Genomic DNA, 26,592 nt, shown 5'->3' on the forward strand with positions numbered 1-26,592 from the left:
TCTAAATTGTGATTTTACTAGCGAAAGAAATCAGTCAGATTTTTCTTTTGTTCCTTCTTTTTCATGCATATTTACTAATATAGATTTTTGTTGATTGTGTTTGATCAATAAAATATGTCTTTTGTTATTGAAAAGAAGATTCATCGCACCTTCATAACCTTTAGAAACGGAAATCAAAATGAAAAATTGAATATAATTTAAATCTCTTATTGGACCCTAACAGTGAAATTATTTAATTGTCAGAATGTTGAGCTTTGTACAAGCATGTCTATGGCAGGTATAATATAAACTGTAATTAATTATGGATTAGCTCTATTGTATAATATTTTGTTATTTTGGATATTTTTATCGGAGCGTGGAGAAATCATTGATTACTTTGACCAAACAATAGTGACCGTGTACTTTCCATTAATGAAATCAGTTAATGATATCAGAGCGTAAAAGGTTGTTTAATTCAAATACGCCAACAGTGTCATTTTGGTAAAGAAAAGTGTACAAAGTGCAATAAAGTGAATCTTATAAATGACTAAAAATGATATTTTGCGTAAAGAGGAAAATGGAGAAGGAAAGAAAAATGAATTGGATGATCGGAATGACAGCTCTGGAATATTACAAAGCAATTGTGAGAAAAAGACAGAAAAGGAAACAAGAAAAATTAAGACGAAAAATCTGAAAAGGTGCTCTTCAACTGTTCAGCCTCTTCCTTTAGAGGAAAATAACGAAAGTTTTACCGTAGAAAATAGAAAAAAGGAAGAAAGAAAATCGCCTTTGAAATATTGTGTTTTTATTACAAACCATCCGTTTTTAACCTTTGGTGAGTGTATAATGTTTATTTTTATTTTGACTTGAAAAACTGTTTTAAACATGAAAAATTACATCTAGTTTAGTTTTTATCACGGTCTTTTATGATAGAGAAGAAAAGATAACGGATAGAATACAGACATCTTTCAATCTATCGGTGTATTTTTTTTCTCAGTGTTCGAGAATTAGATACAAGTTATTCCCGTGATAATCCTTATACAATTATCTTTAGGATTTGATGTGGTTTATACCCTAATATGATAACTTCTGGCCGCATATATTATTTTGAACAAAGCATACATATGTCTTTCACAAATCTAAAGATTGCCTTTCAAATGTTTTATTTCAATATAAATCTAAATGTATCGGTTCACCCATGAAAAGTGATAAGAAATATAAAAGTCTGAATTGACATATTCACGTTGGGGTTTTGACCCGTGGATTTTTTTTACACTTGTAAGTATTGACGATCAACTACATGGCTATAGACACATCTCCTTGGTCCTGATATTATGATTATTATTTGTCTTATGTTGCTTTTAAAAACTGAATATTAACATGCATATGGCTTGATAAGTTTGTACAATAAAGTGCGCACATTTTTTTAAGATACTTATAAATATACGAAAACCAAAATATATAAAAAAAAAATGATTTGTAATTGAAAATAATATTTTGAAAAATATTAAATGATTGAAGAAGGTATATGAAATCTATTTAGAACACATCACAATTACATACATAATATGATCGTAGCCTAATAAGAAGTTCTTAAATTTCATATGTATTCCCTTCTGCTATTTATTACCACGTTAACAATATGATGATTGAATGTTTTGTCCAAATTTTTTAAAAGATCTGTATAATCATATCGTACATGACATCAACAGTCTACAATTACAACTTGCCCTTACTAGTGTAATTTTGAACTTATCATACATCATATAATAAAATTGAGAATGGAAATGGGGAATGTGTCAAAGAGAAAACAACACGACCATAGAACAGACAACAGCAGAAGGTCACCAACAGGTCTTCAATGCAGCGAGAAATTCCCGCACCCGGAGGCGTCCTTCAGCTGGCTCCTAAACAAATGTATATACTAGTTCAGTGATAATGAAGTATGTGGATCCGGTTCTTGGCCATTCTTGAAATTTATAGTGATCTTCAGCTGTTCTTTTTTGTTAATCTTGTGTTATTCGCGAGCTGCTTCCTCTACGTTATTCTAATTATCCATTTTTTTAGTTTAAAACTGAAGTTTTCGGCATCAGACACCAATAATGTAGCGTGGCAGGGCTCCGGAAGTTTCGAAGAAAAAAAATCGATCCCAAATTTTTTATTAAAAAAGGGGGTCGACGTAAGTAGGAAACTAAATGTGTTCAAATAATTTGAACACGATTGCAGTTGAAAAAATGTATTAGTCTCGCTCTTTTTTCCCACGTACAACCCTATTGACAATTATTGTCGATGGCAAATCTATCTTTTATCCTCCCTTAAACTTATGAAAGGATACCCTATACCATAGTTGTGTATGTTATCTTGTGTCTATGCTTAATAATATATTTATTTCACAACTTATCTTTCAAGATACAAATTTATACAAAAGATGAATTTTTAACTACCAAATACGGCAGTAATCTAGCTATATGCATAACCAGAACTAATTTCAGTGCGTCTTAAGTTTTCAAATTCGATTTAAACATTGCATATTCAGCACTTACTGGTCATTATAAGACACAACAGAGGCAAATTGCCAATGAGCACGAAACCTTATTCATTACTTTCAAAATCAACTGAAGATCAAAAATAATTTAGATCTGTATTTTTTCAACGAATGGGTTCTGGTTGACGTTAGATGTTCGTATAGAACACTTAAAATCAGCAAAATTAAACAAAGTTTACAAATATGTTTTTCTGTACACACCTTTATAATTCTCGATAGTTTCTACTGCGATTTACTATTACGTGTGTCTTGCTAGAAAAGTTGTCAAGTGTTGATTGCGACTATTAAAGATATGAAAAATCACAAAAATACAAATGTGAATTCAGGCTACATTGGCTTTCATTTTTCAATCTTTATCTTGAGAAAACAGTTTTTGGAGAGGACCAATTTTCCCTTTCTAAAATTATTTTGATGCTTGGTTTTGAAGAAATTAGACCACGTGATCCTTGAAAGGTAAAAACAAACAATCTGATTCTTCCCAATAATTCCTTGTAAGTATTCAAAAGCAATCCTGATTTTACGCCTTCCAAAAATGATTAATCTTCATTTTGTTTCATTTGACATGGGGAATATTATTCTTTTTATAAAATGATATTTCAAGATTCAGTAAAAAGTTTATTTCAGATGTACTAAAATGAACAACTTATTTAACACTTTACTTACAAAAACAGATTTGATGCAAATTATTTCTTTGCAAATGTTTTCCCATTAGATTTCAAATGTTGAAATTTTCTATCACATTTCTGAACTTAAATTGAACCTATACATCGTGAAGCGATATTAAATAGACAAGATTGAGAAAAGCATGACTTGTATAAAGGAACTGCTAACACGTTAAATCTACCAGAATGACTTATTATTGATCTGCAATTTAACATGTTTGATATTAAAAGTATATATACAAAAACCGAAAATCAAAGCAAACAAAGACCCTATCAAAATGCAATTTAAGATCATATATAATAGTGCAAACAACGAATTTGAATTAGAATATTTAAATTACTCTTTAATATATACGTTTTTCACAAGATTAGAAGAAAACGATTTGATGGAATGCAAATATAAATTACGAAGTCGTGTTTTTCTGAAGAGAAATCCTTTTTCAAATATAGACAGATTCTTCTCTCGTCAATCATCCGATAATTGAAGAAAAAAAACTCTTACGGAGTTGAGAGAACTCATATAGATCTAGGACTTATATTCACAATTAGGATAATACGTATTGTAAGCGATATCAATTTTCTGTAGCTATACGAAATATGAAGATGTGGTATTAGTTCAAAATGACGTGATGTTAGCAACCGATGTTTTGAAATCATTGTGATGCGAGCACGTAATTATAATTTGTACGTACTACTGCGAAGCATAAACGGTTTCATCAATAAAGTTTTATATTGTATAGTACCTTTGGGTATAATTAAAAGAATTTCGAGCCTAGCAATACGCGCTGGCTCTTTGGGATGCCCCCTGGTAAATAATACTTCAATTCAATTTTATTAAATATGTATATTAATACTACGCTGAAATTCAAATGGATTAGTGAATCTACTGAAATTTTCATTATTGCTATTCATTTGAGAGATCTCGAAGATAACTTTGAAGTTTTGTTTATATCAAATTTGGTAAGAACTGTTGGCTTGTTGTTTTATTAATGCTTAACAATCAAAATCCTGTTTTATTATTGAACTAAGGCAAATACATGGACATGTACAAATGAGACATTTTGAATCGAACAGCATAAAAGTTACAAAAAAGCCGACATATAGAGTTAGCATGTTAGTACATGTACGAATGAAACACTTAGAATCCGACAGCACATTCAGGTTACCCCCCCCCCCCCCCCCCCAAAAAAAAAACAAAAACAAACAACAACACATGTACAGTTAACCACACGGTTTCCAACACACATGTACAGTTCAGCACACGGTTTCCAACACATGTACAGTTTACCACACGGTTTCCAACAAATCATTTCATTTTATTTGAAATAACTGAAGTTATCGACACGGAAAGATCTCATCGATAAAATTAATGACCACCCTTTGCCCCTCCAAAACTCCTTCAATATACTCATTCACCATTTACTATAGTGCCAATAAATATACCATTCACAGTCATTACTTTTTATATTAACAATTTGTCATGGACGTTATTTGTAGTCTGCTTCTGAAAGGATCTCTTGCATACTCTGTCAAAGATTGATGTTTTACCCTCTTTCCTCATAATTTAACTTTTTTTTTCTTTCTATTTTTTTCTTGCTTGTCAAACTATTTTGTGATTTCAAAAAAATATTGCAGCACAGATTATAATTGTCCCACCAACTCAATAGCAGTTTGTTTGCAGGGAACAGCGTCATTCTCTCAATAAGTACTACTGTCATATTTGTATAAAATTTAATTAAAATAATTGATTTCGTCGTAAAGTACATTTTAGATATGAAACGCATACAATTGTAAATTTATTGAAATTTGAAAAACTATTAAATAATAAATATTTCATTACATTTAATGCATCTACGGCATTTGTCATGGAAGGATTATCCAAAACGATTTAATATTCGATAATTGTTTTCATTAATCTTTTTGGAACACTCGTAAGAATGACTGCTTGAAAGGATAAATTGTTTAAAGAACGACATTGGCGTACTTTACGACGAAGGCACCCACTCTACCATTTTCATATATATAAAAGTCTCCTAAGTAGTCAATTTCTATATAAATATGAAAAGACCCAACCGAACTACAAGGAAAAAAAACAACTTACAACGGTCTGTGTTTTTGTTAGTTGTTTCTGCTTTGTATCGATCTGATGCGTTAAGCCCTTTTCAACTGAATTTTATAGTTTGTTCTTATGTTGTGCTGTTACACCACTGTGTCAGGTTAGGAGGAGGGGTTTGGTCCCAGCAAACATGTTAAACCCCGCAACACAATTGGCTGTGCCTGTAGTTCGTTCATTTTTTCATGCCGGGCCTTTTATAGCCAACTATACGGTATGTGATTTTCTCATTGTTGAAGGCCGTATGGTTACTTATAATTGCTTACATCCACATCATTTAAACTTAAGTGGATAGTTGTCTCATTGAAAATCATACCACATCTCCTTATTTTTTATATTATTGTCTAATCGTTACACAGGCTATTTTATGATACCCGATATTCTAAGCAATTATTTTTTAGTCCGAATATAAGTGTCATTGATCCGTAAAGACGATTAAAAATAAAATGGCTCCAGAGTTAGCAGGAGTGACTTCTATGTAAAAATGAACTTTCAATTGAAATAACACAACGACAAAATGACCAAAGAAATAGAAAATATTACACAACTCCTCGACATGATGTTAGTTACTTAAAACGACATTGTATTGATGATTTCATTTACGTAACATTTAAAATCGATTTAATTGTTAACATTACTTCAAATGAATAAAGATTTATAAAGTATTTTGATGCCATAACATTTTTAGCTTGATATATTTAAATTTATGTTATATATATTGTAACCACAATGAAATAATATAAATTGTCTAGCGTCAATGTGGTCAGCTAGAGGCGGGAATAAATTTTTAGTCATGATATGGTTGTCATAGAAGTAAACAAATCCAGCAAGTCCTAATCGTATGATTTTTCTATGAAAAGTAGGAAAAGTAAATTGCAAACTTCGAGGTTTAAAGTCAATGTCCAGTGTTGTATGAGCAGTTTTATCAACATCATTACGGACGTGGTTGCGTATTCATACATCTAAAGCTTCGTATTCATACATTTGAAACTGCCAAGTAAGCATCCATTTGGTATGAGCAGTTTTTAAAAAACCATTACGGACCGGGTTGGGTATTTATACATCAAACGCTAAGTATTTATACATTCGAAATTGCCAAGTAAGCATCAACTTGGTATGAGCAGTTGTGTCATTATCATTACGGACGGGGTTGCGTATTTATACATCCCAAGCTAGGTATTATACACTCAAAACTGCAAAGCATCAATTTAGTATGAGCAGTTGTATCAAAATCATTACGGATGGGCTGCGTATTTTATACCCCACTGCGTATCTATACATCCAAATCTGCCAAGCAATCTTTTTTCAGATTAGACACGCCATGCAGAATGCACCAATTGTAATGTTTTAGCTAATTCTGAATATTGGTACAAGAATATGCAGATTAATTAAATTGTGTGATATAAATGAAACATAATCCCCGAAACAGTAATATAAACAGGGCACCTTTTTTGTGTAGATATACACCTTATACATTTAGTGTAGCCTTGAAAATTACACGAATTGAATGAAATCAAGTATATTGAATGAGAACGTGATGTCCTAGCTTTTAAACTGAATGAAATGAACATATTTTATTTCAATTGGAAACACTTCTTGCATGGTATTACAGATAACTTAATCAGCCGTCAATTCTTAAAAAAACAAGGCAAAGATTGTTGACAAGTATACATAAAAGAAAACCAATAAAGTCAATAAATTTTAGGACAAGCCTTTTTAATATATACATTTAGGAAATTGTATTATATTTGTAACTTACACATTAAATGAAAGAAAGAAAAGGTGGGTTAAATAAGGTTAAATATACCGAAGGTCGACAAACTTCCGTACATTGAATTTAGGATTGAGTTTATTGAGGATAATATGCTTTCAAGCCTATTTTTCATTCAGTGCTATTTATTTGTTCTCGTAATAAAAAAAACCCAGAATATATGCATTTTAATTTCAATTAGAAATATCAGTGACATTATAAAATTGCACTGAGGTATATTTTTTTCATCTCCAAAAAGTGCATTTTACGCAATTTATAAATTACATAATGCATTTTGTAAAGAAGGAAACACGCTATGGAATTTCATGATAAATCAGTTTAATGTCCTATTAGTATTTAAAGAATGTTATTTAGTTATTTGAAATAATTATAATACAGTTTGATCTTTGAATCAAGTGTTAAAAAGTGTCAATAAACATCTTTACATATGTATGAAATCACTCAAATTAACTAAATATAAAAAAGCAATATATATATATATATATAAGGTCTATGTGGCGGAAAGTCGTTCGTAGCGGACAAATTTATAAAAGGCTCCAAGTTCAACTTATACATGTTAAAGAAACTGAATAATCACCGGAAAAATGTTCGTACTGTTTGAATCATTCCCTTATTCGAAATAGAAAAGGATAAAAGGGGGAACAGAGGTGACGTCAGTGAGACAGGAACAAAACAAAACAATCGAACACAAAAATGAGGTAAATAAATTCTTAATCAAGCCAGAAACAAATATCCAATCATATAAAACTCATATTCTCTTTGAGTGTATTGTTTATGAATTTAACATATATTAACAAACAAAAAATATCTAGATTGCCCCTTAATTGCCTTTTATGACAGCATTTTTTATTTGTCCGTTATACTTTACATTTTTTGTTATTACCCCGCACATGTGTTCTTCAATTTACATATGTAGTATGATAGACCATGGAAGTAATATTTAAATATTACTTCCATGGATAGACTTAATAAATTATACCGCCGAAATTGTTACTAGCAGCATTGATAACATTGATAAAATAAAGTCAAGAGAAGCGACTGAATACATATAATAAGAGTAAATGTATCTTCTATTGTGCTTTATTATTGACCTCATTCACCTATTAAGACAATTTCTTTTCTATTTCAGCTATAACACTTGTTTTGCATACTTCTATCATTCTGGTAACAATACTTCTGATGATTCAAGGACATACAGTCTTTCCAATTGAGTTCGAAGAGCTTCCTTTAATACTATATACAGATGTAGACCGAGTGAAGGACCTTGCTTGGAGGGATTCTATGAAATACCCGTTTAGAGTGTATCGCCGTATCGTTGGTGTGACAATACCCACGTGGTATAATGGTGAAATCGGTGATACGTTAGAAATTATAGTTGAAGGGAACGATGTCTTCTCTACAACAAATTTGGAATTATTGTATCAAACAGAAAATAGACTGTTTAATTTCCAAGACTTCCAATCAGATTTCTGTCTAATAAACGCACAAGGTACCTGCGAAAAACCTATATCAGTTCTCCGTCTTTTTGACGGAACATATAAAGATGTTGATCCAGTATTCGACTCGTCATCGTTTGTTAATGCGTCCAGTGTGATATGCAAAGCAACACAAACTAATGAAACAAAAGAGTTCATTCAGTTAGTTTTACAAAAGGATTACGACCCTTGTGACTTAGGGAAAACATCATCTAAAACGAGATTCTTTATGTTTTTTGGGTGGCCATTAGTAGGTTATAATGATGGCGAAAGACTTTCTGAATATCAGGTTCAAAAACTTAGGCCCGAAATAGAAAATATTCGAGATAACACATTGGACGGGCATATGTCTCTGTATTATATGAGTATAAAATTGTTTGAATATGACGTAAAAAAACAAGCGTTTACTGATATGAAATTAGCCATTGGAAGTTTTAGTTTCATATTTGTATTTATGTTGTTCCAAACAGGATCCTTTTGGATAACATCTTTTGGAATTCTAAGTATTATAACAAGCTTTTTACTGACAAATCTAATTTACCGATTCGCCTTTAAATACGAGTATTTTGGATTTTTCCATATCATTTCTATTTTTATTATTCTTGGAATCGGTGCTGATGACGTTTTTATATTTTATGACACTTGGAGATTATCGGGAAACACGGAATACCCTTCGAAAGCCCATCGTCTTTCAGATTGCTACAGGAAAGCAGCAAAAACGACTTTTGTTACATCGCTGACAACTATGGCAGCGTTTCTAGTCAGCGCTCCGTCACCTTTACTTCCGGTGTCGTCATTCGGATTATTCTCTGGAATGCTTGTAGGTGTTAACTACCTGTTTGATCTTATTTGCTTCCCAGTTGTAATACTAGTCTATTCCGAAGCAATTAAACCAATGTTTGATAAATGTATTTCATACTGCCCATGCTGTCGCTCAGAAGAACTTAAATCCGAAAGAACTATTAGTCAGGAGTCTTTAATCATTTCCCACCGCAGAAGCAGATTGTATTCTAAAAATATAGGCATGTTTAATCCAGATCTTCCGAAGTTTAATAAAATGTTTAAACGGAAAATTGACATAAATGAAGAAGAAGAATCAACAAGCCAGACAGATGAATCAAAAGAAAAGAAGAATTTCGAAGATCGGAATAAAGTGGTGTTATTTCTTAAAAATGGATTCTATGACTTTATGACAAGGCGTTCCGTTAAAATTATTGTACCACTGGTCTTTTTTGGAACCTCTATCTTTTTTATATACAATGCAACTACATTAGAACCAGATAGCAACCAGGTAATTTAAATTGATTATATGCTTTTAGATATCTAAACGAGGATTGCCATTGGTCAAATGGCTACTAGAGGTTCTTCTAGACATGTACGAAACAGCAAAAACAGGGAGTCACACATACACGCACGCAAATATATACACAATGCACAGGCTATTAGAACCGTAATTGAACCCACGTACTCGGCAAAATTTGCTACTTATCTTAAATAAAACTACTAAATTGGCAGAATTAGGCAATTTTATCATATTGACCTTTTCAGTGTTCTTAAATTTCTATATTTCTGTATGTAGCTTGTCGTCCTGTACATGCATGAAATATTTGCCACTGAACGTTAAGCAACCAACGATCAACCAATTTCACGTATGCTGAAACCCGAAAAGCCTTTCATAAAAAATTTACATTGATCAAAAACTAAAGTTATGTAAAACACTCGTAACCCCTTTATTTTGTTAATGTTCGCCATTTTAATGCAGGTCTAAGTGTTTTGCGAGTAGATGCCATTAAGACAACTAACTACGTTGCAAAATTTCTCAAATAAAAAGATAATTACGACTGTTAAAATATAAAGATAAAGTAACGAATGAAACAATGGAAATGGAAATACACAATGTATCTGATACGTCCAAACAGTAATATGGTGTCAGAAGAAAAACTAAAATATTAAATCTAGAGAAAAAAATAAACTCATACATAATGAACGATTTTTAGAAATGCAAATAGAACGTTATTTTTATTTTTGTTTGCAGGTAGAAATTTACAGAAGTTCTCATAACTATGGAAAAGCGTACAAAAACCATTATTATGGATTCCAAAGAAATTTTGAAGAAGAAGATACCCGTATTCGCTTGTCATGGGGAGTGAAACCTCAAAACATGGATAGTTGTAATTTAAAATCAAGAGACTATTGTGTTGGTGTAACTGAATGGGATGAAAGCTTTGATGCCTCATCAGAGGAAGCGCAACTTGCTCTCATGGTAAGCCCTTCATTATTGCTAAGTTTAACAAGAGCAACCATTGCAATTTGTCGAAAGACTTACTCAGTTTTACCATCTGTTTCATATCCTATATCTTGATTACTTTTTATATATTGACTCTTATATTTTAAGCATATATGAATTTAAACTCAAATGAACCGTCATACAAAAGGGAGATTTTGTTAGTTGTAAAACATTGTCTTACCCGCCACTTTTATTTGAAAAATGTCTGTACAATTTCAGGAATATGACAGACTAGCAATGATGCAAGTTTAAACATATTTTCTCTAAAATTTGCTAGTATCTATGCAGATTGATTTTTAATATACCTTAAAGTTTAGTACTATTTTTCCTTATTTTCAAGGATGTTTCTTAATGTATCCGTTTTCGATGCATAAACAAGAGAACCATAGACTTCGACGATAGGGGTAACTTTGCCCTTGCTCCATGATATGAGATCTTTTCTAATAGTCCATCTTTAAAGACTAATCTGAGTTCCTGATAAATGTCCTCGTTGTCCTTATCGGCATTCTTTCTGATATCTGAAGTTTAACGGAATCTGTCATGATTTGGTTAACCGTTATGGAATATCAGTGTGTCAGATGAACACGGACATGTTCCATTTGTGGTAACCACAATCCCGTCCTCTATTTCTAATTTATGACATCAACAAGAACTACTTATAAACAGATTATAACCTTGCTAAGAGCAACACCACGTAAGACACTAGAGGACCAGAAACTGCTAACCCTTTCACAGCACCCCAATTCACTACAGTGCATGGTTGTTTGATAAAATTGTTGTTCATGCAAACCTACCTGTACAATTCTTTACCAAACCAGGTTCATGTTTATATGCCCTACATACGATAGTAGTAGGGGCATTATGTTTTCTGGTCTGTGCGTCAGTTCGTTCATCCGTCCCTTCGTCCGTCCGTCCGTCTGTCCCGCTTCAGGTTAAAGTTTTTGGTCAAGGTAGTTTTTGATGAACTTAGTACACATGTTCCCTATGATATGATCTTTCTAATTTTAATGCCAAATTAGAGTTTTGACCACAATTTCACGGCCCACTGAACATAGAAAATGATTGTGCGAGTGGGGCATCAGTGTACTATGGACACATTCTTGTTTATGTATTGTTTCGTAGACTATTGTTTGTCTTTTCGTCTTTTTTCTTTTGCCTTTGATGTTTTCTGTCCTTTTTTGACTTAGCAAAAGCGGCGTATCTAAACAGTGTGAGCTATTCTTTATCTATCCAAGTCAATGTTTGATGTTTAGCCATTTTAATGTTTTGATAAAAAAAAATACCTGAAAATATATAGGCAGAAATAAAGTAAAATAACATTTGTTTCAGAATGTATGTACCAGATTAGAAAATTTAACCGATGCAGAGATAGCTGCATACAAGATCAAGAGGAACCCTGTCACCAACGAACCGGAAATAGCTTGTTTTATGTCAGCATTATATAAATATTATCAGGTAAAATATTTTGAAGATCTGTTATGGTCTTATTTGACATTAGGTTAATAAGAGCACTCCTAAATGAATTTTACAGAATATATTCTTTAGTTACATTCCTTATTTCACTGTGTATAATCTTTTGATAACTGTTATATGTTTTCTCATCATTTTGCTTGTGTGTTTTTCATTGACTTATCGTTTTCATTGCAACCTTGGTGTTTTTTTTAATTATATGCTATAAAAGATTTATAACGCTATAATCTTTTTTTCAGAACTTAGCTAATACTGTGACATCATTTAACCTAACTGTGCCATTTCCGTTTACAAAGAGTTATGTTGAACTGTTCATGCAGTACAACAGCCATATATACGACGTGTCCAGTCAACCGGCTGACTTCGACAGACATCTAGAGGTAGGCTTACATACACACATATGCTTTTTGAAAATATTATTGCTAAAAACCATTATGTTTTATACATATACAATTGTAATCATTCATTTCACAAAGTAAAACAAAACTCCACTTGATATTTAGGAATATTTTTGTTGAATGCAACGATGTCACATGTGAAGCGGGGTCTGCTAACCCTTCTGGAAAACATGAGTTCACCCCAAAGTTTTTAGTTGGGTTCGTGTAGCTCAGTTTTTTGTTTCCTGTGTTCTGTTTTGTAGGTTGTTTGTCTTTTGGCCATTTTTTTGTTGCCTGGCATTGTCAGGTCGTTTTCGACTTATGATTTTTTATATTTCTTTGGTATCTTCCGCCTATCTTTTAAAAGATGTAGACAAAAAGCAAATGGTTGGTATGAAGGGAAGTAACATAATCCATGTTTGACGAACTCATTAACATATATACTTTTGTAATACATTAGCGTTAGTGTTTTACTCTAACGCTATGGTGTTGTTTTCGTCTGGATATTTATCAGTTTTATTGTACATTCGAAAATTATGCTTTGTTGTCTATCTCTAACTTTTCATTTCACTTTGTTCTACTAAATTCCTGGAGAAAATAGTTAAATAAAATAAACTCAACATCCTTCTTAGACACATTGGTGTACATTTAGTAGTATGAAGGGGTGTTAATGTGTAAGCACGACTTAAATCATAGGTTTAATCTCCAAACAATTTAAATCAATTTTTAATACCAAAACATAAGGACGACAGTCGGCTTATAGGTGAAATAATAGAACGAAACACAGATTTTAAACTCAAATTTGTCCAGTATACATGCATTTACCTTCTGAATACTCACCACACATGTACAATGTAGTTCATAGTTACAATACAGCTGTTTTTCCCACATGTATTTTATCTATAGCATGTGTTTTGGTTTTAGACAAATACCAAAAGGTGTACATAGAGAGCTTTAATTAACACTAGGGTAGCACTGACCTCTTGACCATGCTGTACAGTGTGCGCTCTTTAGTTCATCGTTGGAAACCTTCCCAACTGCCCAGATAGAGAGCAAGAATAAAAGCGCTGTTTCTTTGATCTATGAGTTATTTCCTGACATTTGATGATTTCATTACATTTTTCTCTCGTATATATAAACCTTATATTCGTTCTTTTCAAATGTACGCACACTTAGTTTGGTGAAATGAGACTACATTATTATGTTTACCTTTTAGATTTTGATATCCTACTGGTTGACCAATGGCTACACAGCAATACCAACGAATGACTTTTGGTTGTATAATCCTTTAATTGGAGAAAAGAAAGTATCTGGCGTGACCAGAGTGTACAACAATCATCCAGCATATGGTAAGTTATATACTGATCGCGAGAGGTTTATTTGAGCTAATTTCGCAATTTAGACAAAAACGTGAAAATATCCGTTCGTATATATCGCAAATTTATCCCGCGAAGATGCATATCGTTAGAAAAGAATCAACTCGGTAAATCATGCAACATTTTGAGACAAACTAAATTTGTTGAAATCAATCAAACAACTTAATATCATAACTTCGCTTAAAAATAACAACTTTGTCATTAAAATCATATTCCGATTATGCTTCAAACTGGATTTTATCGCCACAAGAACGTGCTGTAGACTGAATTTTACACATCAGAAATAACTGATTTAGAGCATGCATGGAATCAGTTGTTGGAGAATTTTTCTGATGTACTTTTATTGTTATTTATCAAAAGAAAATGTCTGTAGCAAACAACACAAATGTTTGGCGGTCTCAGCATAGAGTTATCAAATTTTGTGCTAAAAATATTTTATAGTTTAGAGTCAAAACATCTTAATTTAAAACTAGATATGCCATATGATAATATGTTTTGGTTGCTTATATAGACATAATGTCTTTTGTCAGGCAAAGAAATTCGTTTTTTTTCGGACAATTTTACCAGTTTATTTTAATATTATCAATTACTGCTGTATATGTTTCTCAATGTGATTGAAATACAGACCATGTGTCCACGTTTCGCTTAAGGTGGTACATAACACTACAAGGAGATAACTCGGTAAAAATCAGACAAACGTTTTAATCACGTTCTTTTGTTAAGGAAATATTAAGCTTCTCAATGATCAAAATTAGTGTTTGTCAAACTGCTATATATCCAATGACATTTTTCCGATAAAGTGTGTGGTTCAAGTTGTTTGAAATTTTTATATTTTTGTCAAAGGGTCAATGTAAATAATTTGTTAAAATTTTATGAAAATTAAACGAGCCAAATTAATTTTAGTCAATGTGTTTGGTACCTATCTAACAACATAACATTCTACTTCCTGTCCTGGTAAATATTACATCTGCCATTGAAATGTCTGTCTCTAAATTGTTCATGGTGTGTTTCATTATGAAAAAAACCAGAGGATTCCGCAAGGTCAGATCTTTTTAAAAAAAAAAGCGTGGACCCACGTCAGGATCTGTATTCTTATTGGAATGTTTGTTTCTTTAAATTGATTTTCTATAAATATGTATTTTAGGTATGGTGTATGGTACAACACTTAAGGTAATAGGAATAGAAATAAATACAACTATGAGCTATTTTACGCTTGGATATCCAGAGGGCAAACCAGTGCACCAATTGTGGGAAAACTTAATCAATGAAGAGGTATGTCAGCAACTTTTGACAATTTTCTGTGATCTTAAAAAGCTACATCTAAGAAAAAGGATTACACAATTTTAACACCACTGGTAATTTTCAGTTGAGACATGGCATACATTTTGTGGAGAACAAACTATAGGAACGATAAAAAATGTAAGAATCAGAAGGATAAGCACCACCATTATCAAAAGTAAAAGGATATAAAAAGATCCATAACTTATTACAAAATAAACAGTTTTTTTTCTAAAGATTGAGTAACAAGAACCACATTTGAAACCACAACCGCATAATTAGAAAATTCAAACCTTAAAAAAGGACCCAAAACATTCTAATAATACAGCTATACAGCGGCATAGTCTTAAGATATACACAAAGATGAAATAAACCAGCAACAAAAAGACCCAAACGTAGCAAAATCTCAGAAATATACAGGAGCAAGAAGTGAATATGCTCATTTTTCTTAGCTCCTATAAACTTCTAGGAATATCATTGGTTTGACGCGATCACGTCGAAACCGTGAGTATTTGATATTAGGTCAGAGGGCGAGGTTTATTTTAAATAACGTGTGACGTTGAGTAGTAGTAAGAAGTAGAGTTACGTTCCTTAAAAAAACCAGCACGGTGTTGTGCTCAAATTAACATGCATTGTAAACATATGAAATTATATGTTTCAAGCTTTCAGACAAAAACGCCGACTTTCACCCATATTGATCATTATAACATCAACTGAAATATATTTAATTTTCATCAAGTTTTATTAAGTCTAACTTCCATACATAAGAAAGTCGGTAAGAAAAATTCGTTACACAGTGTGCTAGTGACCCAATACGATATATATATGGGGTTAACTACCCTCGTTTGTATCATAATAGGTTACTAGCACACTGTGTTACTAATACTATAATACTTATAAAGACATAGTAAAAAGATACGATAATTAGCAGATAAACCAATGAAAATTTTGTCTCATTGGCATCCTTCCAATAGTTTTACATTAGGAACAAAGAACACAATTTGAAAAAAAAAAAAATGACAGTTCAAATTTCATACCTATGGAATAAAATGAAATACAAGTCATTTTTCCGACAATGAACAGTTTTCCGGTGACTAACTAACGTTGATACCATTTATAGATTAGTTTTTATATAATACTTTTTACTGACTAGAAAAGGTGGCATATGATCTTATCTATGTATTAAGTAAAAGAGAGGCGAAAGATAACAGAGGGACATTCAAACTCATAAGTCGAAAATAAACTGACAAAGAATAAGACAAATAGACAAACAACAGTGCACAAAACACAACATAGAAACTAAAGACTGAACAACACGAACCAAACCAAAAATTAGGGGTGTTATCAGGTCCTCCGAGAGGGTAAGCAGATCCTGCTCCACATGTGGCACATGTCATGTCACCTTCAGAAAACGTAAACGATTCCTGAGAGTTGCATGTCGTAAGCATCAGTACAACAGACTGTTTCAAGTATTTTTATTACTATTTTAGGTTGAAAAGATGCCAGATTCCTTGAAGAGTGGGTTTCAGTCCACCTACAACACGTGGCATTGGATAAAAGTGCAAGAGGTACGATATTGTTTAGTTTTAGAATTACCGTTTGGCACCACTTTTTTACATCGTAGAGCTATATTGTATGATATAAAATTTAAACACATTATATTAGAAAATTTGAAAGTTACAGTATGTTTTAACAATACGAGTTGAAAAACGAAGATATTTGTTATAAGAAATCTTCAATAGACTGACTTTTTACCATTTTTTTGCAAATTGAAAATTAGGAATACTGAACAATAATAAAAATATTTTATACAAGGATCGAAATTCAACAACAAAATGACTGCTTACGTTAACGACTTATACTTTTCTTTTTCTATTTCAGACATTAGTCAAGTCAGCTATACTCGGATTGGTTGTCGGGATAACAGTGGCATTTCCAATTTTAGCATTGACTACATTAAATGTGGTAATTGGCTTCCTGGCTACAGTTTGCATTGGTCTTGTTACAACAATTGTAGTCGGTATTATCCCACTGGCAGGCTGGAAATTAGGGGTAAGTTTGTAGGGGTATTGTTCCAACCTCATTTTCACGAGGTATTCTATGCGCAGGTCATATTATGAAAGACTAAAAATAGCATATCCATTCAATTGGATGGACACAAAAGACCAGACAAAGTTTGAAATACCTTGTATCGACTCCCACCATGGACGGGTACAAAGGACAAACTCATTCTGACCTATGTTTAACCCCCTTCCTTTCTGTCTATTTTTAAGCTGGCAAACTACATTGTAATTTAGTGTACCCTTAGTTGCTTAAAAACCATCAACGATACATGCAGTTAATAATTGTAGTAGCTTATGGTTATAATTTATTGTGTTGCTACATTATTACCAAGTGAATGGATGGATGTAACATTCATACCTACTGATATTTAGGAATTATATGCTACTATGTATATGTCGCGGTAGTCATTAAATTTTATAAAATTTCTTCTAAAATTTTGTCTTCTTAATTTTCCATAAACTTCCGTATGGATATTTTTTTCTAACGAAATACATGTATATAAAATATCGTCTCTTGTTTCGTCAACCATGTACATGTTTCACACGTTCATAAAACATGCTTAAATTGTTATATCTTTTTTTTCAGATTTTAGAGTCGTTAAACCTTGCATTGGTTGTCGGACTATCTGTTGACTATGTTGTTCATCTCGCAGAAGCTTATCGGACGTCACCGCATTCGACACGTGACGGTCGTGTCAAGAGCATGTTAGAGAGCATGGGTCTTTCTGTACTCTCTGGAGCTATTACAACGTTTGGTGCTGCCATTTTTCTATTGTTTGCTCAAATTAAGTTCTTATATGAATTCGGAATATTTGTTATGAGTACTGTTGGGATTTCATTGCTATTTGCTTTCTTGTTTTTTACAACGTTTATGGCATTATGTGGACCGGAAGGCGATACAGGTTCCATTCCGGCATTGTTCAAGCAAGTAAAGGCTAAATGTACCAAAAAGAAAGAAAATCAAGAAAAGGACAAAAGCAAGTGTTCTGCATAAGTATTGCGTTGTCTTACAGTACACATTACACGTGTTCAGTTTTATTATATTAATTTATTTTAATGTTTGTTATTTGTTTGTTAATATTATTAAATTTTACACTTTTTTAATGTTTTGAATTTGTTTGTCTTTTTTTAACTTGGAAAATGCTAACCTTTAATACAGTGTATACATATTAATCAGTTTAATCCAGCATTGACATATTTTCCAAATCTTTCTATCTAACAAATGTCTAAAGTGCATATTTAATAATCTTATTTTACTTTGTGTGGAAGGTAGTTCACGGCTTTCCTTGTATTAACATAATCTGTGTAGCACGTTTTGTTTATAAAAATAACTAATGTAGCACAACCAAAGAAAACTACACTGGTTTACTTTTACCGGTGGAGATGTTTGAACTCTACATTCAATTGACTCTTTCATGGTATGAGGGGATTGCTATAAGTAAAAGGATATTTGGATATACAGCAATGATTTAAAAACTTATACTAAATTTTCTTCAACAATTAGACAGATGTCTAGTCATTTATGTAAATAAGTCCAGCTCTAAATCGTACGAGTGAAAAAAAGATGCTTTCGAAGATCTGTCATCAACCATAATTTAAGAGAAAAAAACATTAAGGTAGCAGACAAGACAACCGCTGACGAGATTCCTTGCAAAAGACAGATAGAAACATCGGACCACTTGTGTAGGAGAGTTAAAAAAAAACAAGTAAAAAATAGACAAACAAAAAAGAGCCAACGAAATACACAAAAAACCACAGAAGTTGGAACTCTGGAAGGTTAACATTTCCTGTTCCATTATAACAGTAATATATGCGTGTCTGTCGTATAAAATTTTAATCATGGTATCTATGATGAGTTTATTTACAACCACTTGGTCGCTGCCACTGCTGTTGGAGGTTTCACCAGGATTTTCTACCCAAGGAATACATTAATTAATTTAGCTGTATTTGGCAAAAACTTTCGGAAGTTTTGGTACTCAATATATTTCACCCATAGAAAACAGGTAAAAACATATAGAAACAAAAAAGAGCCAACAAAATCCACAAAAAAAACTTATATCCTTCAGAGTAGAGTTTACCGCAATTCTTGATTGTGGTGTCAGTTTTTACCCATCTTCGCATTATTGTGTTCATTTAGGGTATATTTCACCCATTAATACTGGGAGAGATTTCAATTTTCCCGGAAGTGTAACAATATCACGAATGTGTGCGACATCTTCGTTTAGAAATAAATAATAATAGACGTTTCAGATACAAATTTGACATCGATCAAAATCAGTTCTATGATGTGATCCATTTCGTAAACTTATTTGTGATAATTTGTGACATGTACAATTAATAACGATCCACTAAGTTATGGTGGCAATCGTCAAACTGATGAATTTATGGTATACATTTAACGCGCTTGCTGTAGTATTTTAATTGGAAATGGCTCTGGCGGTTTGTTACTTTAGGAGACATGAGTTCTTCGGGGGAGATGCTGTGTATATACCATAAGACATCTTATGTAAACATAGCAATATACTGCTGTTACAAAATTTTGAAAAAAAATTTTCAATAAAGGGATATATCTTCCTCATGCAAAACTTTGATTCCTTGCCCGGCCTTAACTATACTTTTTTACCTCTCGGTTTATAAGCTCTTCGATTTTTCAAATAAGTTTTAGATTTTCAAATATTTTGGCATCAATCATTACTGAAGAGGCATTTATATGCATCTTGTGCAGTAAATTTGGTACCGTTTATATTATTACATGTGTCAGACATCAAGAATTCTTTAATTTAACTGACTCACAAGACGCTCGTGGTCTTTATATCAAAGTATTTGTAAGTACTATTATTATCAAAAACCGTATAATAATAATCCAAAGTTATTATCAGACACATTGAGAAAAAGTAGATAACTCGAATGAGTAATTCCAATATTGAAAAAATTAAAACAACTCTTTATAAATTTCATGCATCCGATGCCTTTTCTGGATTGAAGTTCATCAGGAATGCTCAAAGTCGAATATTTGAAAGTCAAGAATGTATAAGAACCGAAACTGTTGAAAAACTATATGAGAGCCTAAAAAAAATACCCGTGCTCCTCCAAGGTCAACTTTGCCCTAGGGAATTTCAGAATTTATATACGGGTAACTTTTAAAAAAAATTGTTATAAATCATTTCAGTACCGAACTACTGAGCTGATGATACCTTCGGGGACTTTTTAAAGCCGAATATTTAAAAGACAAGGATGTGTAAGAACCGAAACAGTTGAAGAACTAAATGACCAAAAAGGGCCGTATTTATAATAGCCAAATCCATCTAAGGTCAACTTTGCCTGAGGAAGTTGAGAACTCGATCAATTTCTTTTCAATTGTGCGCTCCTGATAACCGAATTGTTATGCATTCATACAAACCGTTTATGTACACGACTTCCTCTGGACAAGAAAATCATTAACCAATCTCTTTAAATTACGTTTTCGGAAACATTATTATGTTCCTTCACGCCAAGTGTTTTCATCTTGTAAATTGAGTTTGGTGGTCGACTTAAAAGTATGATCTATTACAAATTACAAAGATTGCAGTTTTCATATTGTCAACAGTCTTGAGTATACTATAATATCTACACAAGAATGGCCTGTATGCATCTAAGTTGATATAATATACCAATAAATGTTCTAATTATGGTAAATTCAAAGAATATTATAGTAAAATCGACACAACATAAGTTTTACGGTAAATATCACAAGTACAATGTATCCCACAAACGATATGTTTTCGCAGTCTTAGCTATTTATATACAAGAATAGTCGTCTGATTCGTAAATTTATCGATTCTGCTATTTTTCTATTTTGAGAATTTGACTGAGTATATGGATTCACTTGCCGATTGCGGATTCAAGGATATTAACATAAGACGCTTTTCCTGTCAATGCACTTGATATCGCTCCATTTGCAGTTAGACCTATTCCCATTGGTTTCGTTTTTTATATTTTTTTTCTAAATTGACGTGTCATGCATGCAGAGCATGAGATTCTTTAAGTTACGCTGATGACACACATTGAGTCACTGAAGGTTATTCTCACGCCACTCAAGGTTATTCTCACGCCACTCAAGGTTATTCTCACTCCACGCTTTATTTGATCACTATTGGTATTCTGAAATCTCAACTGACATCGAAAGTCTGCCTTCAGGTTTATCTGTATTCTTTTGTTAAGGGAGCTACCATTTGATTTTTATGGGAGGGACTGGGATGAAAAATTTTATCCTGACTTTTTTTTTACATAAATTGTCATCCTGCCTTTTTTTTTTTGGCAAAGTGTCTCATCCTGCCATTTTTTTTCAAAACTCCTGTCCTGCCTTTTTTCAAATTTCATCCTAGCCCCCTAAAAATCAAATGATAGCTCCCTAATGGCTCAACTATACTTTAAACATGAAGAAGTCATTCAGTCTTCTACTTCAGAACAGGTGGATTTTGTCATCTTAACCTTTTCACCCTTGTCAACCCTCTCCTGTTCATTTAAATAAATACCCTGGATATGTACAATTAATGAACGAAACAGAAACTCATCATAGACATCAGGCTTAAATTTTTGAACCCCAAATGCGCGTTTTGTCTAAAAAAAAAAACACGCATCAGTGAAACTCGATCAAAAGTTAAAAAGGCCATATAAAGTACGAAGTTAAATAGCATTTAGGACCCACAATTCCGTAGGGTTTTGCCAAATACAGGTAATGTAATCTATTCCTGCATGTGGTAGAAAATCCTAAGTAACATTTTTGTAAACAGTTGATTTATAATCATGACTACATCAATGATAATTCGTTTCAACATAGCAGCGCTGACTGCTGGACTGGTGATACCATCGGGGAGGGAACCTCCATCAGCAATGGCATCGACCCAGTGGTTGTAAATAAACTCATCATAGAAACTAGGCTTTAAATTTTGTACGCATCTGAACTCATTCCATTCTAAATTTTATCATTTCCACGATGCATTGTATGTGCAGGTCTTAGTTGCTTAAAAACCTTCAATGGTACATGCAGTTAAATTGCTACTGGGAATAAGGAAACATTGGTAGTGGGTCTCATTGGGGTCTAAGCGTGACCCGGGATTGTCGAATTTTTGTAAGCGTGACACGTGAAAGTCAAATTATTGTGCCGTGAAAACGGGAAATGAAGTCTAGCGGGACACGGGAAATTACAAAAAAAATGAGAATTGCTTACGTACATAGTGTAAGCGGGATACGGGAATCTGACAAAACAGTAAGCGGGATCCGGGATCAGAACCCCCCAATGAGACCCCCTTGGTATAGAGAAACAACACAAATCATCACAGCTATTATAAAGTCTTGAGCAGGCCCTGTTCTTCATTAGTGTTCTTAGTTTATATATCATTGGGAAAGATGGCGTATATATAGCATCTGTTAACATAATATAATTCAGAGACGTATATATTCTATAAAGCGGAGGCTAAAATAAAACGATTGCATAGGCCAACACCTTGTATTTTTGTTATGAATCAATGGATAAACTCTGCTCTATACAAGTAAAGACAGAAGTGCGTGCGGAGAATTGCGTAACTGTTGCCCATCTGATTTTACAAAATCTTTCATCCGAAGAATCCAACAAAATCGTATTCAATTTAAAAAATTCAGTCTCCTAGCAATATTTTTTCCGAAGATTCTTTTTTAACTTTTATAAATGATCAAAGTGTAAAGTTTGGAAAATCAAAAGAATGCTTTCTTCCAATATTAATACAGTATAGATCTAAAGTCTATATAAAAGCAAGAATATATATCTAGAACTATTTTAGTTGAATGACGGTTAATTGTCGGATCTTTGGCGAACACTTTTGAACCGTACATTTTTCTGTTGTAAACGCTTAATTCTTTTTAGTAACAACTACAGTCATACTGACACGATGACACAGATTGAGTTTTTTCTAAAAAGATACTGACTAATTCCCAACAACAAAACTACTGAATGCACTGATTTTAAAAATTGTGTTGTCATCTATAGTTTGGGGTACAAGAGGTCTGTGTATTGCATTTTTACACTTACCAATGAGTAAGGTAGAAGATACAACAGGTACTAGTTTGAAATATGTTTATGTCCAAAGCATAGTCTTACATTTGATTGAAGTGTGCTTAGATTGCACATTATACAAATTATTGTGCCTTGCCTCTTATTGCTTATCATTGACTTAGGTGTGTCTTTTTATATCTATTAATTTTCATTTCTACTAAATGAATAAGAAAACAAAATAAGAAAACGAAATCCTGGATATCCATATACGAGGATGATATTTTTCACTTTTTGTTGATTAGACAAACGTGTGATATATATCAACGTGCACTCGTATGTATCTGCGAATTTGATTCCATTTATAGCGCTATCCACAACATAGTAGCTAAAATGTAACATCTTCTTTGTTTTAATTTGTAGGTACACCGGATAACGTCAACAAAATTAACAGGAATGACAAAAGAAATTCTTTGACGACGTATTCCAACCAGAGATCAAATGATGCTAATTGTAAAGTACGATCAGACAGACTGCAATCGTTTGTAGAGGCTTTATCTAGAGATCCACCTGCAAGGCAAGACATTGAAATAATACCAACTGACCTGAAGAAATTTCAACATAAAAACAATGGACGTAGAAAGACTTTGGCTCCTATCATGAAAAATAAATTCTTCGCGGAATCATCTTCAGAACACAACAGTTCAGATGTAGTGGTTTCAGCTCATTCATCTGACAATTCTAATAGACAGATGCATCTGTCAGAGTATTCTCCTTCAATTTTAGAATCCGATTCTTCTTCAGTAACATCTGACGTTTTTGATTTTCCTAATACGGAAGAAATGTCAAACAATAGGTGCACCAATGTGTTGTCGAGTGTTCCTAGTCAGAAAAACGTTTTTCATGAAGCCAAAGGAAATGTGGCTTTGTCGAAATGTCTCAGTCAAAGAGACGTTTTCTTGTCAAAGGGAACAGGAGACTTTGATGATTCAGAATCTGTTCCTCCTCCTTCTTATCTATTAATATCAAACAAGACTTCTAAGAATGCAACTTTATCGAGAGGTCAAAGTGAAAAAGATATATCTGATGCAATTGCTGAAATAGACAAAGAACTTGAAATGGCGTAATTTGAATAAAGTAAAACTAATATGAAGTATACAACTAGTTAATAAAATTAAGAATGGAAATGAGGAATGTGTCAAAGAGACAACAATCCAACCAAAGAGCAGAAAACAGCCGAAGGCCACCAATGGGTCTTTAACACAGCTAGAAAATCTCGCACCCGGAGGCGGGTTTCAGCTGGCCCCTTAACAAAAATGTTAAGCACACAACTATAAGTCTATATTAAAACGCTAGTCTACCAACTTCATTTCTTAACATTTCACGAATTTTAGAATTGGACAGAAAAATTGGAACAAAATGGTTTTTACAACATTATATATCAGTTGATCTTCTTAAAATTAATTAATAAAACTTCGAATAATTCAAAGGTCAGAATAAGTTTTGAGAACACCACGGTTGATCGAATGTATGCAAAGCTCTGATTCCTTATCTGACTTTGGCTTTATTTTTTTGTACTTTTTGGTTGATAAATAGCTCTTCTTTTTTTTTAATTAGCTTTGGATTTTCAAATATTTTTGGCCTCGAACATCACTGAGGAGACATTTATTGTCGAAATGCGCACCTGGTGCAGAAATTTTGATACCGTTAATGTTATTACTTGTATAGATAATTCTTTTTTATTATCTCATATAAATACCATTTTTCAAGAACTTGTCTGCAAACCTGAAATTTAGTTAAGTCAAAGGTTTCTCAATTTAATAGACAAAGATCTTGAGCTGATGTAATTTGAATAAATAACACTTATATTACGTAAACAACTAGTTTAACGCACGACTATAAGTCTATATCAAAACGTCAGCCTACCAACCTCAGTTCCATTGACTTTTAGCAAAGGAAGCTAAGATGTCAATATCTAAGAAGTCCTTATATATAGCTTTTGAATCCTTTAAACATTTCTTTCTATTTTAGGCTATATAGGAGGAATTTTTTTCAAATATATTGCAAACCTAACAGTCTCTTATTTCTATCTGTTGGAATCTTTACTTTTCCAGCGACTGTGAATTTTTAGTACCAATTATTTCGTTGATATATCTCGTTGTTTCCAACTCCTTTAAAATCTATCGATATGTGACTGTTTTTAACATATAAACTGTATTTATGAATAAAAGGAGAAGTGGGTATATGTAAATGAGACAGCAACCAAACGACACAAATAATCAAAATGACACATATATGTTAACATACAGTCTTTAACAGTAGAGAGGTGTCCATCCAATATGTATTAGATACAGAACAAAGGAAACAAAAAACAAAAAAAAACCATGCCGGTATCAAACGCCTCGGACATTGACTTGACTACTCGTGCAGGAGAACTATACGACTGGTTGTTACAAGGTACGTAGATCATACAATAAAACCAGTACAGGAAAGCACTTGAATCTGAAACAAAGATATCGTAAAGTGTCACTTGATAAAAATTGAAACATCTCCATTGAAATTTAATGTGGTATTCGCAAAGGTTTCCGAGCGCTGTTAACTGGTCCGTTAGTATGCTAATTAGGAGGCTTATTTGATGGTTATCTAATTCATAGAGCACATCGCAAGTGCGGGAAGTCGCTGCTCGATTTTTGGGCCAATTAAATCAAATTTGACTTTAAATGTTGTATTTGCTACGTCTCCGCCAAGGTAAAGGACATTGTAAAGAGTGAGAACAAAGTATGGTCTGCTCCTAGTAAGAAAAAAGTGTCCAACCAATGTTGACATTTCTTCTTTGGGACTCTTTATGTTGTGCGCTAGCGCGTTCGGAAACCATTCAAGCATGTCTGGTACAAAGCAAGGGTCGTGATAATAATTATGAAGTTCAAATGAAATCTACCCGAATACGAATTGAAGCATATCCTTCCCAAAAATAAATAGAATAAATAAGTATGTACCAAAAATCCTAAATGTGATAGATTTTTAACCTAAACACCAAAAAAAACAAACTAACCGGAGAACTGACTGTAATTATTCATGATCGTTTTATGTGTGTTTCTTTCCTTCAATTTTAACCACAGCTTTTGGCGGGAGCTTTGGTTTTTATGTATTGCTTTGTAAACTTGTCTTTTAATCCTCTTTATTTTTGAC

At 32.7% G+C, this 26,592-nt stretch overlaps 1 protein-coding gene across 1 annotated transcript; it reads left to right on the plus strand.

Moving 5' to 3' along the window:
* The first annotated feature begins 338 nt into the window (after positions 1–338).
* LOC127738912 (protein dispatched homolog 2-like) lies at positions 339–24,767 on the plus strand. Its single transcript, XM_052250406.1, has 11 exons — positions 339–814; positions 8,200–9,836; positions 10,581–10,808; positions 12,162–12,287; positions 12,542–12,682; positions 13,896–14,028; positions 15,200–15,327; positions 16,824–16,901; positions 17,215–17,385; positions 17,983–18,373; positions 23,827–24,767. The coding sequence occupies exons 1-11, from the start codon at positions 523–525 to the stop codon at positions 24,528–24,530; spliced, it is 4,029 nt and encodes a 1,342-aa protein (XP_052106366.1). The 5' UTR covers positions 339–522; the 3' UTR covers positions 24,531–24,767.
* The last annotated feature ends 1,825 nt before the right edge of the window (positions 24,768–26,592 follow it).

The sequence above is a fragment of the Mytilus californianus genome, unplaced genomic scaffold, assembly GCF_021869535.1.
Source record: "Mytilus californianus isolate M0D057914Y unplaced genomic scaffold, xbMytCali1.0.p SCAF_4, whole genome shotgun sequence".
Taxonomy (NCBI): domain Eukaryota; kingdom Metazoa; phylum Mollusca; class Bivalvia; order Mytilida; family Mytilidae; genus Mytilus; species Mytilus californianus.

Excerpts from the sequence above, each read along its gene's own strand:
- LOC127738912 (XM_052250406.1), top strand. The coding sequence starts at position 523 with ATGACTAAAAATGATATTTTGCGTAAAGAGGAAAATGGAGAAGGAAAG. Across the intron at positions 10,809-12,161 it reads AAGCGCAACTTGCTCTCATG|AATGTATGTACCAGATTAGA; the intron begins GTAAGCCCTTCA and ends CATTTGTTTCAG. Across the intron at positions 12,288-12,541 it reads CATTATATAAATATTATCAG|AACTTAGCTAATACTGTGAC; the intron begins GTAAAATATTTT and ends TCTTTTTTTCAG.